This window comes from Pezoporus flaviventris, unplaced genomic scaffold (assembly GCF_033815535.1).
Source record: "Pezoporus flaviventris isolate CSIRO_AGI_PZ_B2104156 unplaced genomic scaffold, CSIRO_AGI_Pfla_v1 ptg000063l, whole genome shotgun sequence".
Lineage (NCBI taxonomy): Eukaryota > Metazoa > Chordata > Aves > Psittaciformes > Psittacidae > Pezoporus > Pezoporus flaviventris.
Window position 1 is genome coordinate 7,616,578 of NW_026892611.1, and position 15,787 is coordinate 7,632,364.

The 15,787-nt window shown below is 46.5% G+C and overlaps 2 protein-coding genes across 4 annotated transcripts in view; one reads left to right on the top strand and one right to left on the bottom strand.

The window, feature by feature from the left end:
- Nucleotides 1–15,088, top strand: part of CAMKK1 (calcium/calmodulin dependent protein kinase kinase 1) — a 95,618-nt gene extending 80,530 nt beyond the window's left edge. For all 3 annotated transcript variants that reach the window (XM_061470396.1, XM_061470395.1, XM_061470397.1), the window contains exons 13-16: nt 1,129–1,216; nt 2,284–2,412; nt 3,347–3,450; nt 9,594–15,088. In XM_061470396.1, coding sequence (XP_061326380.1) covers nt 1,129–1,216; nt 2,284–2,412; nt 3,347–3,450; nt 9,594–9,666 — 394 coding nt within the window. In that variant the 3' untranslated portion in view covers nt 9,667–15,088. The remainder of the gene's footprint in view (nt 1–1,128; nt 1,217–2,283; nt 2,413–3,346; nt 3,451–9,593) is intronic.
- Nucleotides 1–15,787, bottom strand: part of IFT22 (intraflagellar transport 22) — a 133,293-nt gene that overhangs the window by 7,872 nt on the left and 109,634 nt on the right. The window lies entirely within an intron of this gene.

The window sequence follows — 15,787 nt, forward strand, 5'->3', positions numbered from 1 at the left end:
TCAGACTTTAAACTGAATGCACTTTCTGCCCTTCCTCACTGAACAAGCAGTGTTTCCTTGTGGTTGGTTGTTGAAGGTCTCATAACCAAAGTCCACATAAAGTATTCATACGTTATTAAACAGCAGCTGTGTTTAACTGAAATATCCCTTCCTGTAACATGGCCTTCGTTTAGGTTTATGACAGTTTATTCCCTCCTCTGCTTGGTGGGGTGCAGGGGAGGTGGGCATAGCCTCATCAGTGTTTTCAATCTGAGATCCAACCCTGCTGGGGAGTGACATTTCATGCTGCCAAATTCCATCATCTCAAAAGCCATTTGTGGTACAGGCTCTCAACTGCCTGATACAATTCTGTCATACACTGGCATTTTATTTCAGTAGCACTTTGATAATACAGATCAAGTGTGTTTTGAAGACATTGCCTGCACCATTAGTGACAAACTAGGGGGACAGACTGCAGGACCCCTGGCTCCGTGTGAATAGAATGGCTTCTATGCTCAGGCACTCCACTTAGATCTTAGAGATAGTGTTAAAAAATCAGATATATTTCTCTTAGTCTGTTCATTCCCTCCTTTTGTTACCCCAAGGCTGAGCTGTACAGGTAGGAAATACCCACTTACTGAACTGGCTGCCATCAGCATTCACGGAAGCAGTTTAGTTAACACAACCTGCTTAGCTGAAACCTGGATGTCAAAGGGTGATGTTTCATCCAGCGCATTTGCTCGTGATGGAGGTTTGGCAAATCAAGTAGTGCCCTCTTGTATCATACAGTTCAGCTCCAGTCCTGCCCTCAGTTACGTTTTGTTGTCCCAGAATCCATCCTCTGAAATTCCCCTATAACTGTTTTTAAAAATGTCCTTTCATCCATTCACTTGATCCCTTGTCCTGCATTTTAAGAGTGTGCAGCTGTGTTAGTGGGCAGAGCAGGACAACCCAACCCTGTAGCAGTGACCATGATGCCTGAGAAGGAACCAAGCCAATGAGACCTTCCTTTCTCAAGCCAGGTTTGCAGAGAAAGTATCTTCTGAGTGGAGCAGATTCTCTACAGAGTATAACCACAGTAAGGACTGTGCATGCATGGAGCATTTAGAATTCCATGGTCAACTGTATACTGCTGTTTTCTTTACTCAGAGCACAGATAAGTGAAGAGCTCAAGGAACTGATTCTACGCATGCTCGATAAAAATCCAGAAACAAGGATAACAGTCCCTGAAATTAAGGTAATTTGGACATTGCTGTTATAGTCTTTTGGCTCAGCTGGTTTTGTTGTTCCGTTGGTACCTTCTAATGAGGCAGAGCTGTTCCCTGAGTTTGTTTTGGGAGCTTTCTCTGGCACATGGCCTCAGAAAGGGAGAGTGCTCATTTTGCAGCATGTAACAGCTCTGTCACTGCTGCTTGCTTGGGGAATATTGACAGAAGCTTTCTTGTTTACTTATTTAAATTGAAATTATTCAAAAGCTGCCTGATCCTCAGGGAATCCCTGGGAAAATCAACACTGTCATGGGGACTGCTAGCTGCAGAGCCTGTGCTGTCGGTGTTGGACCTGTGTTACAGGGGCTGGAAGAGTGCTCCTCCTCTGGTGCTTGCATGGTCAGCAGCCTCAAGGCAGCACGTCTGTTTCTATCAGCATTACTTGGGAGATGCTGTTTGAGGATGCTCTCCCCCTTGTGCTCTAGAGGTTTGCGTGGTGCCCAGGTGGCAAGGTGGGTTGTTTGCTATTTATTTAAGCAGGAGGCTGTTGCAGTAGCATGAGGCCTCAGTACTCAGACCCAAGTACTCCATTTTAAGCATATGAGCAGCCTGATTTAGTTGAAGATGTCCCTGCTCATTGCAGGGGTGTTGGACTAGATGAGCTTTGAAGGTCCCTTTTACCCAAACCTAAATCCTTATTTGTGCAGATGCACATCTGATCTTGATTTTCCCAGTCAGTGAGCACGCATAACCCTAAGTGAAGTGTGTGCACTTGAGAGACGAAGATGAAAATGCTCTGGATAACTCAGATGTTCAGGGTGTTTCAAACTTGATTGAGAAGGTGCTGGGTTCCTCCAAGATGCTGGCAGTGGGTGCAACAATACTGGGAGTTAGGGAATGCAATCTGGCCCATGAACATATTGCAGCAATTTCCAAGGGAGCTGGTTGAACCGCATCACTGGAAGTGGAAAGCAGCCATACTGACAGCTTACCCCTGTAAATAAGTCCTGTGCCCCCATTTCTCTCTCATGACCAGCATCCCAGCATTCTGCTGTAGAAGGGAGACCTGCAGCTCTTTCTGTTCCTCCCCATGCAGGTGCATCCGTGGCTAACCAAGGGTGGTGAGGAGCCCCTGCCTCTGGAGGAGGAGCACTGTACTGTGGTGGAGGTGACAGAGGAGGAGGTGAAGAACTCGGTGAAGACGATCCCGAGTTTGCCAGCTGTGGTAGGTATACCCCACTGCATTCTCTGCATGGGTCAAGAACATGGTGCTTTGCTGAAGCTTTAAAGTGATGAAAGAGGTGTGAGAGGGTACACGTGTGCTCCTGGCATGAAAAGCTTGGCCTTTCAACCTGGTGTGAGCTTTTTGTGCCTCCGAGTTCTGCAGGGCCTGACTATGTGAGCAGTGCTATTTATATCTGTCTGGCTGCTCTAATAGGAGCTGTATGGTTACACCCGCAAAGTGCCTGGCATCAGCCACCCCAGAACACTAGAAGCATCCCAAGTGTATTTTGTTTCATTAATCTAGAGGTTGCAAGACACCTCATTCAGCTCCTCAAAATGAAAGCTCCAAACCTGGAGGTGACTTGGCCAGAGAAGCAGGGAGAGGACATCTGCCACAGTGTATACAGCTGGCACTTGCCTGCCAGCCAGTGTTGAGGGCTTTCTTGGCAGTCTGTGTGTGGCCAGCTGGAGATCTGTTAAGGGCAGTTACTACAATGCAGGTACCTTTGGGGGGTTTCTCATGGGGAGAGAAGCGATGAGCATGACAAGGGCCTGTTTTCACAGCTCTTGTGGTGTGATATTAACTTGCCCAAACAGCCAGCTGGGGGAGTGGAAACCATCCTTTCCCCTGGATAGCAGGAGCTAGCAGCACCCTGCAGCAGTATTGCCTGCCTGGAGAATGGCCCAGGAGAGCTCTGGTGCCTCCTTCTCACGGGCTTGGACTACCATGAGTGACTGCAATGGTCAGCAGCATCTGCTTCACCTCTTGCCAGCAATCGTGTGTGTCCAGGGGTCTGAGCTCACTGCCTAAGGGAGCGGCACTGTCACTGCCTGGAAGTCAAATAGCTGTTGTGTGGGTTCCTTTAGCTCATGCTCTAGCTTCAAGGAATCACTCAGTCCTGCTGTTCTCACCGCTCTGTTTTGCTTCCCCAAAGATCCTTGTGAAGGCTATGCTAAGAAAACGCTCCTTTGGAAACCCATTTGAGGTTCAGACAAGGCGGGAAGAGAGGTCCATGTCTGCTCCAGGGAACTTACTGATGTACGTATACACAGCCCTGGCACTGCTGCACACACAGAGTAAAGGGGTTTGGGGAGGAGGAAGAAAGCAGTTTGCAGATGTTTTCTGTAGCATTTAAGTACAAAACTCCCTGCTAAACCAAACTCTAAAGGTTAAAAACTACCTCAAGTCCTCTAGGATTCAAATCCAATGCATTAAAGGAGCCTAAATACTCTGTTTATGGATGCAGTTCTCTGTCAAATGGGTTTGGCTTAAACACACATGAGGTGCTAAACTTGGATGTGATTTTTAACTTGTTAGTTTGTAATACACTGTGATCAAAGATTGATTAGAGCTTGGTGAACTAAAATAAGTTTAATTACAGTCTATTCTCAATATAGATTGGAAGGTTTAATTCTTCCATCCTTTTTTATGAACAACAGAAGTGCCAGATGAGCAGTTTGCATGTTTTACAAACTCAAAATGAGATGATGTGGCTTGTCCGTGGTTTGACTGGGCAGAGACACTGTAGAGAAACATGGGCAGACAGTGGAGAACACTTTGACATTGCTTTTTCGGTTGAGAAAACATAGAGACTTTTTTCACACTGGCAGTTATGAAACAGTGGAACATATTGCAATGGGATATTTTGGAGGTTGGATGTAGATAGCTATGCTGGCATTAAAAAGGGAATAGACAAATAAATGACCATTTGATTCATCAACAGTTTTTAAGCACAATAGTCTGGATGTACAGGGGTGGAGGAAGGTTTTCCTTGTCCTTTACTTGGCTCTTCTTCTTTCTCCCTCATTTTTGTTACTGGTCCCTTTCAGAGCTGGGATTCTGGGCCATCCATCCTTCAGTTACTGCTGGACCAGGAACAATTGTTTTCATGTTCCCACCCCACAGGATCTGTAAAGCTGTGGCTCACAACAAAGCTGTGTTATCCTAAAGTGATCCTTTCCCACTCAAAATCCCAGTACCATGCCTAGCAGACTCTTGTGAGGGTGTACCAAGAGTCTCAATGCACCTTTGACAATGCAAATAGAAGAGTCTCTCTCTCTCTCATGAGTGTGTTGGGATTTAAGGGCTCAGTTCAATTAAGGATTATAATGCATTAGAGCCTAAGTATGTATTGGAGACAATGCATTAGAGCCTAAGTATGTATTGGAGACAATGCATTAGAGCCTAAGTATATATTGGAGACTTTGAGTAAAGTCTTTGCCTTTGAGTCCATGACCAGTTAGTACTGGACACCAGTTTAGCATTTAAACATCCATACACAAGTGCTGCTGTGGGGACCTCTCTGGAGAGCATGGCAGTGACAGCTCCTTTGCCAGCTTAGCGCAAGGGATTTGTCCTCGTTTATTTCCCTCGGCTCATTGCCTTCCTAAGTAATTATTGCTAATTTGACACTTCTCTGCCCCTATCTTCACTATCATTTCTGCTCACTGCATTGCATTGCTCTAAAATGTAAACATACATTTCTCTTCAAATGTAGTCATGTAGTCAGAGTAAGGCAGGACTTCTCTTCAAACCCTGCCTGAATTGGTATTTCAAGGTGGTCTTTTCTAGTACCCAGAGCCTCTTCCCATGATGGACCTGTTCCCTTCCACCTTCATTTGAGATGCTTAAAAACCCATGCCACTAACCAAACAGCTGGTGGGAAAACTTGATGCTGTGGCTGTTTCCTGCTTGGAGCGGGGAGCTTTATTATCTGCTCAGAATAAGTAAAGTTTATTTGATCTCATGTACCTGTGAAGTTTCTGATTAACCATATTATCAATGTCTAATCCCTTTTGACATCTTTTTAGGTCTTCAGAATTAGCTGTAAGCCTCCACTTTTACTTGTCTCCTTTCCAAAGCTGATAGACAAATTCTTCAGCTTATACAAACCCAGCATCTTTCCCTGTCTCTACTCATTCCAGCCCTGTGTTTGCATTCAGGCTTCTTGTACAGGTTGAAAACTGTGTATCATTTCCACTGTTGTGCTGCTGTGCCCAGTGCCCTTGGTTGACAAGGTATGTCAGATCAGGGATGGAGCTGTGACCGTGCATTGTAAGCACTTAGGAGTGTCCAAAAAGAACATGGACAGTCTTTGAATGCACCAGTTCTCCACTGCACTAACTCCTGCGTTTTCATTTCTCAGTCTCATGCCATCAGTGCCAATTTTTGGCAGTAAAAATTGACTTTATCCTAAATTAATTCATGCATGACTGAAGCTTTGAGGACTCATCTCAAAACTCTTCTGTTTAAAAGCCAGACATTGGCTGAATCTCTTCAACAAACAGTGCTGTACATTAAACACCACAGCAGGGAGGCTTTTTATAGGGAATGTGGATTATTGTTTCAGCCTTTGAAAAATGCTATACTGGTTGAATCTAATGAAAATTACTTCAAATTTAAATAGATTTGTTGAATCTAATTACATTGATTTGAAGTGAACCAAGTCTAAATGGGAATGTTCATTGTTCACTGAGTTATCTCTCGATTACAGTGTTATTTCCACCAGGACAAACAGAGTTAGACACTAAACCCATCCAGTTCTTAATTCACAGTGGGTTTTCCTCTAGTAAAACCAGTTTTAATAGGCATATAAAATAGAACATCAGTGCAAATGTTATGAATAGAGCTGTGTTAGTTAAGTTTTGAGTGAGTCTGGATGACTATAAATTTCCAGAACATAGCAGGAACAGACAGTGCTGTTGTAGCATAAGGTCCCTGTGGAGTTCCTGCATGTCAGGTGCCATTTCCATCCCTGTAGATGGAGAGGGGACCCCAAAAGTGGGACTTGCCAGAAGGGCAGTGCCCACAGCCGTCACTGTCCTCTGGCCATGCTGCTGCGTGCTTGCCCACAAAGAGCTGAGAGAAAAACAAGCCACAGGTTCCCAAGCTCTCCACCACAGAGCTTCTCCTCCCCACTGGCAGTGTCTTTGGAAAGGGATAAATCAGCTTTTGTAATACTGCATCTCCTGCTAGTTATAGGTAGAAAATAACTTGTGGTGTTTCTATATTCCTGGAGTCATGGTTGGACTGGATGATCTTAAAGGTCTTTGCCACCCCAGTTGATTCTACAGTTCTATATAAGGAAAGAGGAAAGGCAATTAGAAAACTCCAGTTTCACATTGTATTTAATTAGGCTGCATGTGAAATTGCCAGAGCCCCACTCACTGCTGCTTCGAGCATCTTACATCTGTGCCCATACTGAGAATATGTTTTGCAGGAAATCCTCTGACAGCTGAGTCTGCTTTCTGGTATTTGATGTCTAACTGATGGTTCTTAAAATGGATCTGTCCTTTAAGCTCCCTCTTTGGGATTTGGAGAGGAGGAAGCTAAATCATGTGGTTGAATCCTTATTTTTAATTTCTCTCTGCACTACCTATACACAGTATGCTGGGCTCTGTTCTTGGAAAGGCTTTGTGCAGAAGTCTTTGAGATAGCAGGAGGCCTTTCATGTTTGCCACAGCCTTTGTTCCTTTAGAGGACACCATTAAGACCCTAGTGATTTGAAATAGCTCTTAAATTAGTACTGGGAGGAGAGAGGGCTTTCTTAGCACTCCTTAGATCTGGCAGAAGCAAATCCTTTCCCGAGTCTTATTTATCACTTTGTTTAATAGCACTGAAAAGTGAAAAAGGCAGCTGTTAAAATGGCAGACACATTCACCAGGTAGAAGGGACTAAAATGAAGATGCTCCCATTCAGCAGTTGTTTTGCAACAGCAGCACCTCCACACACCTAGAACTCATGTGTGAGTGCTCCTATCCAGAGCTCTCTAGCATTGCCAGCTAAGTTCTGGGTTTCTCTTAGCAGTGTTTGCTACATTTCTTCTGCTTCAGATTTCTCCTAATTGAGTCAGCCCTGGCTTTACCACACTTTATTGCTCTCATTTATTGCAACTACTACCTATCAAATTAATTGCCGTGTTTTGACAGACCCAATTTACTTTCTCATTATGGCTGCTATTACGAGTGATGAAGTGTGGTTGTCAGCTCCTGTATGGGGGATCAGGCTGGACTGAGAAAGCCTACCCTGTTTCCAGCCTTACCAAAAAGAAGGCAAGAGTCATTACTGCCCTTAGGGCCATTCTGTCCGTGTAGGCTTAGGCACGAGGAAGCAGGAGCGAGAGGGAGGTAAAAAACTGGCTGCCCCAGGTGTCCAAGCAGAAACAGTTTTTCCCAAAGCAGCCCAGAGGTACTGGTCTCATGGGGGCTTTGTGCTGAGAAAGTCCCAGGGCTCAGTGCCACAGGGCTGCTCAGAACTAGGCTGCAGAGATCCCCCCGGGGCAGCCAGGTTTACAGCATCAGCTTTGACAAGGGAATGGCTGCAGACTGGGTTTAAATTTGCCAGATGTGTCCACTGAAGATGCTCCCTTGGTCTCTGCTAGTGCTTGGTGTCTGTCTCTCCAGTCCCAGGAAGATTTCAGATAGGTACCATGTAGATGTGTCAGAACAGAGGCGAACCCAACCAAAAGCCATAACAATTTTCACTGCAAGATGAGAACTGCATGTCTCACAGGAAGAGCCATGCCCCACGGTGCAGGTAGGTATCCTTGTGATCCACTGGTGCTAAATCACACAGCCCAGGAAAGCACAGCCAGACGTCAGTCCCCAGTAAGGGCTGGAGTGGGTTTGTACCAGTGCTACCAGTGCCCATCTTTATCTGTGCTTCAGGCTGCAAATGAACAGGACTGATGATCCATCCTGCATTTCATCTGCTCACTAGGCTTGTTAGATACAGAAAGACAAGCTCCTTTGCCTGCTGCCATCATCTTCATGATCACTTTCTTTGTCTCACTGTTTTGCTCTCAGGGACAGGCTCCTCTTAAACACATATTTGCATCCATCTTTAAGGTAATTCAGTGTTTATGTTTCCCCTGGGTGCTGTAGAAACCCATGTCCTCTCCTCAGCCTGTGTGATTTGTGTGGTAGTGAGAACATTCGGCTCCGTCCCTTCTTCCTGTAGGAGCAATTTTACTGTGGTAGTTCTCTGTGTGTGAAAATGATGTTTATGTATGCTTTTTTTATTGCTATTGTTTGTGATTCTTTGGCATTTCAGCCTTTTTTTAGGGAGGGAGGGAGGGATGAAAGAAGGCCAGCTGGGTTTTAGCAGGAACTGCTGTTCAGCCCCATGTTCACAGGGTGAATAGCTACAGAATTTGGGAAAGGCTAAGCTTTGGAATTCAGGCTCAGGCGTAATACCTAGTGGTTATGCAAAAGAAAGAGAGCTGGAGCCATCTCTGCTCCACTGCTCCCCTGTGCTTCTGCCTCTGATGCCCCACTGGGAGAGCTCTGGGCTGACCCAAATGAGCTGCTCTCCATTCAGTCTTGAGCTGCGATAGTTTTCTCTGGTTAAATCTTAGTCATGGGCTGTCTTATGGATGGCTGGGCTGGGTAGAGGTGTCACTCCTCAAGGATGCCCTGGCATGCAGTGCATTAGCATCCTTAGCTGCATCCTTAATAGTTGCTGAGTGAAGCAACTTGTCAGTCTCATGCTCTGCCAGTGAGAAGGGGCACAAGAAGCTGTGAGGGAGCAGAGACAGAACATCTGACCTGAACTAGCCAAAGGGATATTCCATACCATAAAACATCAAGCTCAGTGTAGAAAACGGAGTTGGGAGGGAGTCACTGATTGCTGCTCAGAGATGGTCTGGGCATTGGTCAGTGAGCGGTAAGCAATTGTATTGTGCATCACTTGTCTGGTTTGGGGTTTATTCCTCTCCTTATTTCCTATTGTTATTTTTTACTTCAATTATTAAACTGTTCTTGCTTTGGAGAAGCAGTTATGGTATGAAGCCAGCACTCTGACCTGTGAAAGAACACCTCAGATGAAAGAAAAGCAAACCACATCTCCCCAGATGCAAGCTAGGTAATCTGGAAACATTGCAGCTGGTCTGCAAGACTTTCTCCAAGAGTCAGGTACCTGCTTGTGATGCTGCAGCCAGGAGAAGGGCATTCAGGGAAGTGCAAAGCTCAGTCTTTGGGGTGCAGACACCGAACAATTGCATAGGCACAAGCTGCTCAGTACTGCAGTGCATCGAGCCGGTTATGTGGTATCAGCACAACAGGCTGATTATTTCCTGTTTCCTCTCAATATTGATGCTGTTGAGCTGGGGAAGAAACACCCCCTGCTTTATTTCTCACATTGCTTTGTGCCTATAATCTCTTTATTTCCTTGCATTCATGTAGAAAACAAGGGAGCAGAGAAGGAGGCAGGGACCCGGAGCTGCCCAACGTGTGTGAAGACGAAGCTACATCCTGAAGCTGCCTGGCTGTTATGGGCTGGTCGCTCACATGCTGCTGCTGTTGTACCCATCGTGGTGTTGTCTAGCACACATCTGCCCTCATCACTGAGTCTGGGGCCTGCAAAGCAAACAAAACCAGAAGCAAACATGGACCAACCCAGGAAACCAGAAAGGAGGAACCGAGCAGCAATAAGAAGAGCGAGTCCTCGGGCAGCACTGCTCCAGGGGACTGGCTTGGCTTCATGGGCAGCTGCATTCCTCATGCCAGGTGTCCGTGTGCTCCTCCGTGTGTGCCTTGCTCTCCACTTGTGCTTCATGTGTGGGCTTTGTAGTTGGGTGTCTTGGCTGATGAATGTGGTTTTATTTGTACCGCAGCAAACCAAACGTTGTCTTAGGCATCAATCTCCCCAGAGATGTTCTCTTTGCTCTTTGCATTCTTTATTTCAAGCATCAGGAAAAACAATTACATCAAAGCCAGGTTAAAACCCGGCAACGGTTTTATTTAATGCACTTCTGTGTATGAGGACACAGTCCTGCTCTTGTTGGAGGTGATGGCAAGATTTCTATGGATATCAGGGAAATGAGGATGAGATCTTGCTTTTGGAGTGAACACTCACACTCTCTGCCTTTCTTCCTCTTCTATCCCTTCTCGTCTTACCCCTCAGTTTTGCACAGGGTGAATCCTGCCAGCATCAATGGCTTTGGTCAGGGCAACATCATAAAGCAGAAGAACTACAGGATCCTTTCTTTGATGTGCAGTCAGCCTTTGAATGTCATAAGGATCTGGAGCATTGGGTATGCTCTTACGCAGGAAGGCTTAACCCCACTGAGGACATCTGCTAACCAAGTGTGCTCTTCCCAAAGACCTAGGGCTGCACTCCATCTGCTGCACCCAGTCCACGCATGAATGCTGCTCAAAGCTGAAAAGAAGTAGCAGGTTTGGGTTTATTTTATATAAGGGTGATTATCTTCCCCTCACTCGTCTCTTGGCTTCTATAAAATCATGTACCTGATGCTTTAAAACTTTAATTTCTGGATAAATGACCCAAACTGGGGTAACTCCCAAGGATGGAAGGGGTTTAGGCTAAGGAAAAGCTACAAATGAGATTAAAACATGATCTTTTGGGTTTTGAGGCTTTATTTTTTAATTTTATTTTAAGACTGTACTTTTTCTGCACATGCTGCTATTTTATCCATAGATTGCTTCTAAACCTGGGATTAGAAGCTTCATCTCTACAGTTTGACACCAGGTGAGAGATCCCCCTTCAAAGGGCAAATGCAGCTATTTCAGTGGCTGTTGGCTATACAGACTGTGTGTATACATCAGGGATTTTACTCTCACGCTCAGAGAGTAAAAACCAGTGACATCAATCCATCAAAATAATGTCAGTATTTTCCTTTGAGCTTTATGGGGTCTGTGCATGCCCCTGGGAAGCCAATGGGACTGAATTCTTATTTTGTAGTACTTAAATAAAGGACACTGGTAAATTTGGTTCCTACATAATCATCTTACTGCCTCTTTTTAGGTTAATCCTGAGGGCTTGGGACTTTGTCCCCTAACTTTTTCGTGTGAGGGGATACATGTATGAGGGCTGTTGGCAGCAGCTGCCGTTCCCATCCTGTTTACTGCAGTCTGGTTTGGTGGTTCCCAATGGTTTTGTAGCTGGGCTTTGCTGCTGATGCCTTCTGCTGCCTGTCCCAGCCTGCTTGTCTTCAGCCACCCCGGTGGGATGCCAGAAGCAGTCAACAGCCATATCTTGCCTGGAAATATTGGGAAATTGGGAAATAATGTTGCAGCTGATGTATTTTATTGAGGAGACCTTTAATTTTTAAAGCAGGCAAAGGCATTAGATCGTGTAAAGGTTACTGCTGTGGGCCCGTGCTCTGCATCCGGATGGTAACTCCTGCCTGCATTGGTGCATCTGCCCTCACCAACTGCGTGCTCAGCATCCCCCAGGGCCTGTGGTCTGCTTGGATCCTGCTGCCTTGTAATGAAGATTAAGCACCCATTGAAAAGGAGTGAAAAGGGAGATGGGGACTTGGCAAGTCTGAGAGTACAGGGGGGCTCCACAAACGCAGGAGGAGGGGCTGGTTCCAGTATTTAAAGGGTGGCTGCAAAGAAGACAGAGATTCCCTTTTTACAAAGAGTCCCATGGAAGAGGATGAGGGGTGATGGGCACAAGGGAGATTCCAGGTGGGCACAAGAGGAAGACTTTTCACAATGACAGCAATCAGCCATTGGAATAATCTCCCCAGGGAAGTGGTAGATTCCTCAACGTTGGACACTGTTAAGATTTGGCTGGACAGGGTGCTGGGACATCTAGGCTTAGGACACGCTTTGTCAGGAAAGGTTGGACCAGATGATCCTTGAGGTCCCTTCCAACCTGGTGTTTTACAATTCCATGATGATTCTATGCCTGGTCAGGAGGAACCGCTGCCCTTGGAGGGGATGATCTCTGGACACAAACTGCTCTGCTGGGGACAACGCGCTGGGATGCCGTCACATCCTGCTGCACACAGGGGCAGGGATGAGCAGCCCAGAGGAAAGAGCAGGAACAAAGTGTCTGTCCTCCAGTTTGTGGGAAAATGGGCTCTCAGCCTGCGTGAAGGAGTGACCTTGGACATGGACATGTCTTGGGAAGTCACCCTACCCCAGGGAGAAAAGGAAGCACTGGTAATCCTTATCTCCCTGGGACTTCTGAGGTCTAAGCAATACTTGGGTTGTGCCCAAAGAGCTCTGAGACTGCAAATGTAGGGTTACTTATTGTATATTTAATATATGGTAAGAATAATGTGCTAATGCAGTCAGTTGTTGGGGCTATCCTGATGATGCCCAAGAGGGTGGGAGCCAGAGGGGCAAGGCTTTTCTCAGCCTCAACCAAATGATCCTTTACATATCAGCTCTATGTCATGTTCCTTTAGGGGCAGCTCAAGTGTCACCTCAGTTTTTTGAGGGGGTGGATATGGTTTATGATTATCCCAAACGTCTACTGTGAAAAGATTGCCTTTTCAGCTGAGAGAAATCCTCCTGGAGCTGTGTCCAGAGGCCCAAGAAATAACCCGAGGTGTAGAGCTGAGCTTGTGTCAAACCTTGTTAAACTGCCAGCCATGGGCATCTTTCTTTTCAGTCTCCACAAGTCATATCATGTCTCAGACAGCCGGAGAACTGGCATGAAATGAAATGTAAACATGGCACAAGCAGCAAGAGAAACACATTTATTGCAAGGGTGGGTGGGACTCCAGCAGGAATATGCTCTGCTTCTGGCTTGGCTGGAAAATGAAATCCTGGCTTCTTTATGTGTGTGTTTAGGGCAGCTTGGAGCAACGCTGCTCCTGCTCTGAAGAAAGGAAGAGACTAGAGAGGGTATTTGTTTGGCTCTGGTGAGCCAGCCCGTTTATCTGCTCAGGAAAGTTGTTCTCTTCAGCTGGATGGTGAGATACTTGTCTTGCTTCCCTCTGTGAAGGAGCAGATAGGGTTTGTCATGGCAGGGCTCCTCCAGAAGCAAGATCTAGTGCAGGCATGCTCTGATGCTTTTGTGTGTGTTTTTTCTTCCAGATCCTCACTTACCTGTTCCTGGAGCACGGGGATGCTCTGAACTGTGTTAGCTGGGGTCTGTGTGTTGGGGAACAGGTCCTTTTGCCCTGATGAGTGATGGCAGAGGCAGCCCTGGTCTGCTTTGGTTGGCTTTTCTAGGTGCAAGGACTGAGAGACCCTGAAGGGAATCTCTCTTTGGGGGAAATCAGACATCTCTTTGGTCTGCAGGCAGTAGATTTGTTTGTCCTGCTCAACCGATAGCTCTCAGCCTTCAGTTTGTGAGGTAGTGCTAAGTGAAAACCATGGTTTAGTCTCTCCTGTCTGGCACAGGCTTGAAGACATTCACTGCAGTATTCCCCTTTGGGCAGGAATACATCACTGTGAATGTCACATTTGCAAATAAATGAGGTTTTCAGCTCATTACTGATGTATTGCACCGTGTGAATGGATGCCTGGAAAACCACTCACTGTGTTCTAACACTGAGCCCTGCGCAGGGGCTCAGCTTTGATCCGTGGTTTTCCCAGTGATGTCTCCATGAGAAACGGCAGATGAGGTGTAGCCGTGTGGTTTAGCCCTGGAGCAGGAGCAGGTCCATGGGGTGCAGGACAGAGAGGGTATTTGTAGGGGGCTGTGGTTGGGGGTTTCCAGTGTCTGTGCTGCTGGGGGCAGGAGGAAGACCTGGAAGCTTTGGCTGCAGCACGGTGTCTCCAGCCTGATCCATGTAGGAGCCTGTGGCCACAAGAGAAACCACATCCCCAGCAGGAGTGAGTGTGGCTTGGGCTGTGATGATGTTCTATGTTCTCAGTGCCTTGAGACACAAGAAGCTGCCCAGCAAAAGAGAGCTTTCTGAAAGATAAGTTCCACACGTTTTCTTTATCATTTTGAGTGTGGATAAGTCAGGCCTGGCCTGTGTTGGTCATGGTGGCATCAGTGATGTGTCTTGTTCGTGTCCTCTGGGACCAGCACCTCCTGTGCAGATGGCTGGTTGCTTTTTGCAGGTGTCCTTCTCAGTGTTTGCTGTCTGCTCAGCACTGTTCAGCCACAGTAACAGATGGTCCTTGCTTTGGGCAGGGATCTCACCTTGGTGTGGATGGGGATAGCAGGAGAGGCTCCTTTCTGTCCCCAGGGGATGGGGATCAGTAAATGTAAACACCTTCCTGAGGGAAGGGCTGTGCTGCAGTGCTGCTGAGAGCATGAGCACATCAGGTGTCGAGCAGGAATACTGCAGACTGGAAGGCAGATAGAGTGGGGTTTGTGTGTTTGTATAGCCTAGTTTGGGTGCCAAGGTTCTCCATTCACCAGGGCACATTTACAGTGGTGTTTGCTGAGCAAAGCAGTGGAAGGGATTTCCTTTCTGGCCCAGAGCCTCCTACAGAAGACCATGCTCTGATCAGGTCTCTCCCAACCTGGATTCTCCCATGACCCTGTTGTTCTGAATGCAGCCTTCTATGGGAAGAGGGAAGGAAACGAGCTTGGGAATCAGTGGCTGCCTTTCCCCTTCCCTTCCCGAAGGAAAGCCATGTATGCTCAGAGTCCCTGCTAGCCCATGCCCTGCGTCAGTGACCACGAACCGTCAGGCAAAGTGTTCCAAAACCTGGTGTGAATTTGAGAACAAGAGCTGCAGCTTTGGAGGGTACAATTCAGATCCTCTGTGCGTAGGTTTGCTGCTGTTTCCGACTTACAGGCCTATTCTGTTGCTATTTAAGTCTCTTGTTACATTTGATGTTAACTATGACGCTGTATGTACTCTGCTGTCATTCAAGCATGATGTATATGCACTCAGTACCGTAACGGCGCATGGCTGTTACACTGTAAATATGTACCATGAATAGAGAGGCTATTTTTTGCATGCTTTTCTACTCTAGACCTGAACAGAAAATGGCAATAAAGTCCACAGAAATGACACTCGAGTGTAAGTGCAGTTCCTAACACAGTGATTTGAGTTGCAAGGGTCCTTAAAGATCATCTATGATCCAGTTCCAGCCCTCTAACATGGGGATGCAGCATCCTGCTCCCACCTCAGTGGGTCACATCCAGCCCCAAGGCTTGGCCAGTGGCATGTCCCAGGCAAGTAAATGCCTTCAGGGTTTATGGTTGTTTTGGGATCGCGCTGGGCACTCAAGCTGGGGTTTGACCCAGCCACATAAATGGCTTGAAAGCTGCTTCCCCCTCATTTTCTTTTAAATGGGCTGTGTTTCAACATGGAATTCGTGAGCAGTAAATGATAATTTAGTGCTTATTATAATATTCATTAAGAGCTGACTTCTGCAGCAGCATTACAGCAAATACTAATTATTAGAAATTAAGGTGACAGGATGGAATAACATTCTGAGTTGGGTAAGTAGGAATAATAACAGCCCCGGAGGGATAAGTGAGGCAGAGCAGCAGGAGAATTCCCATTCTGTAGGGACAAGAGGTAACAATAGCCCAGCAGCAGGCACATGGGTAAGGGCACACAGCGAGGGTATCAGCGCCAAAGGCTCGATCCTGCCCTGTTATTATTTCTCTAGTTCATTGGCTGAGTTTATTATTCTTTCCCTTTTCAGGCTGAAATTAAACTTCCCACAGTGATTTCCCACAAGCAATGGGCAGATGCTTCTGC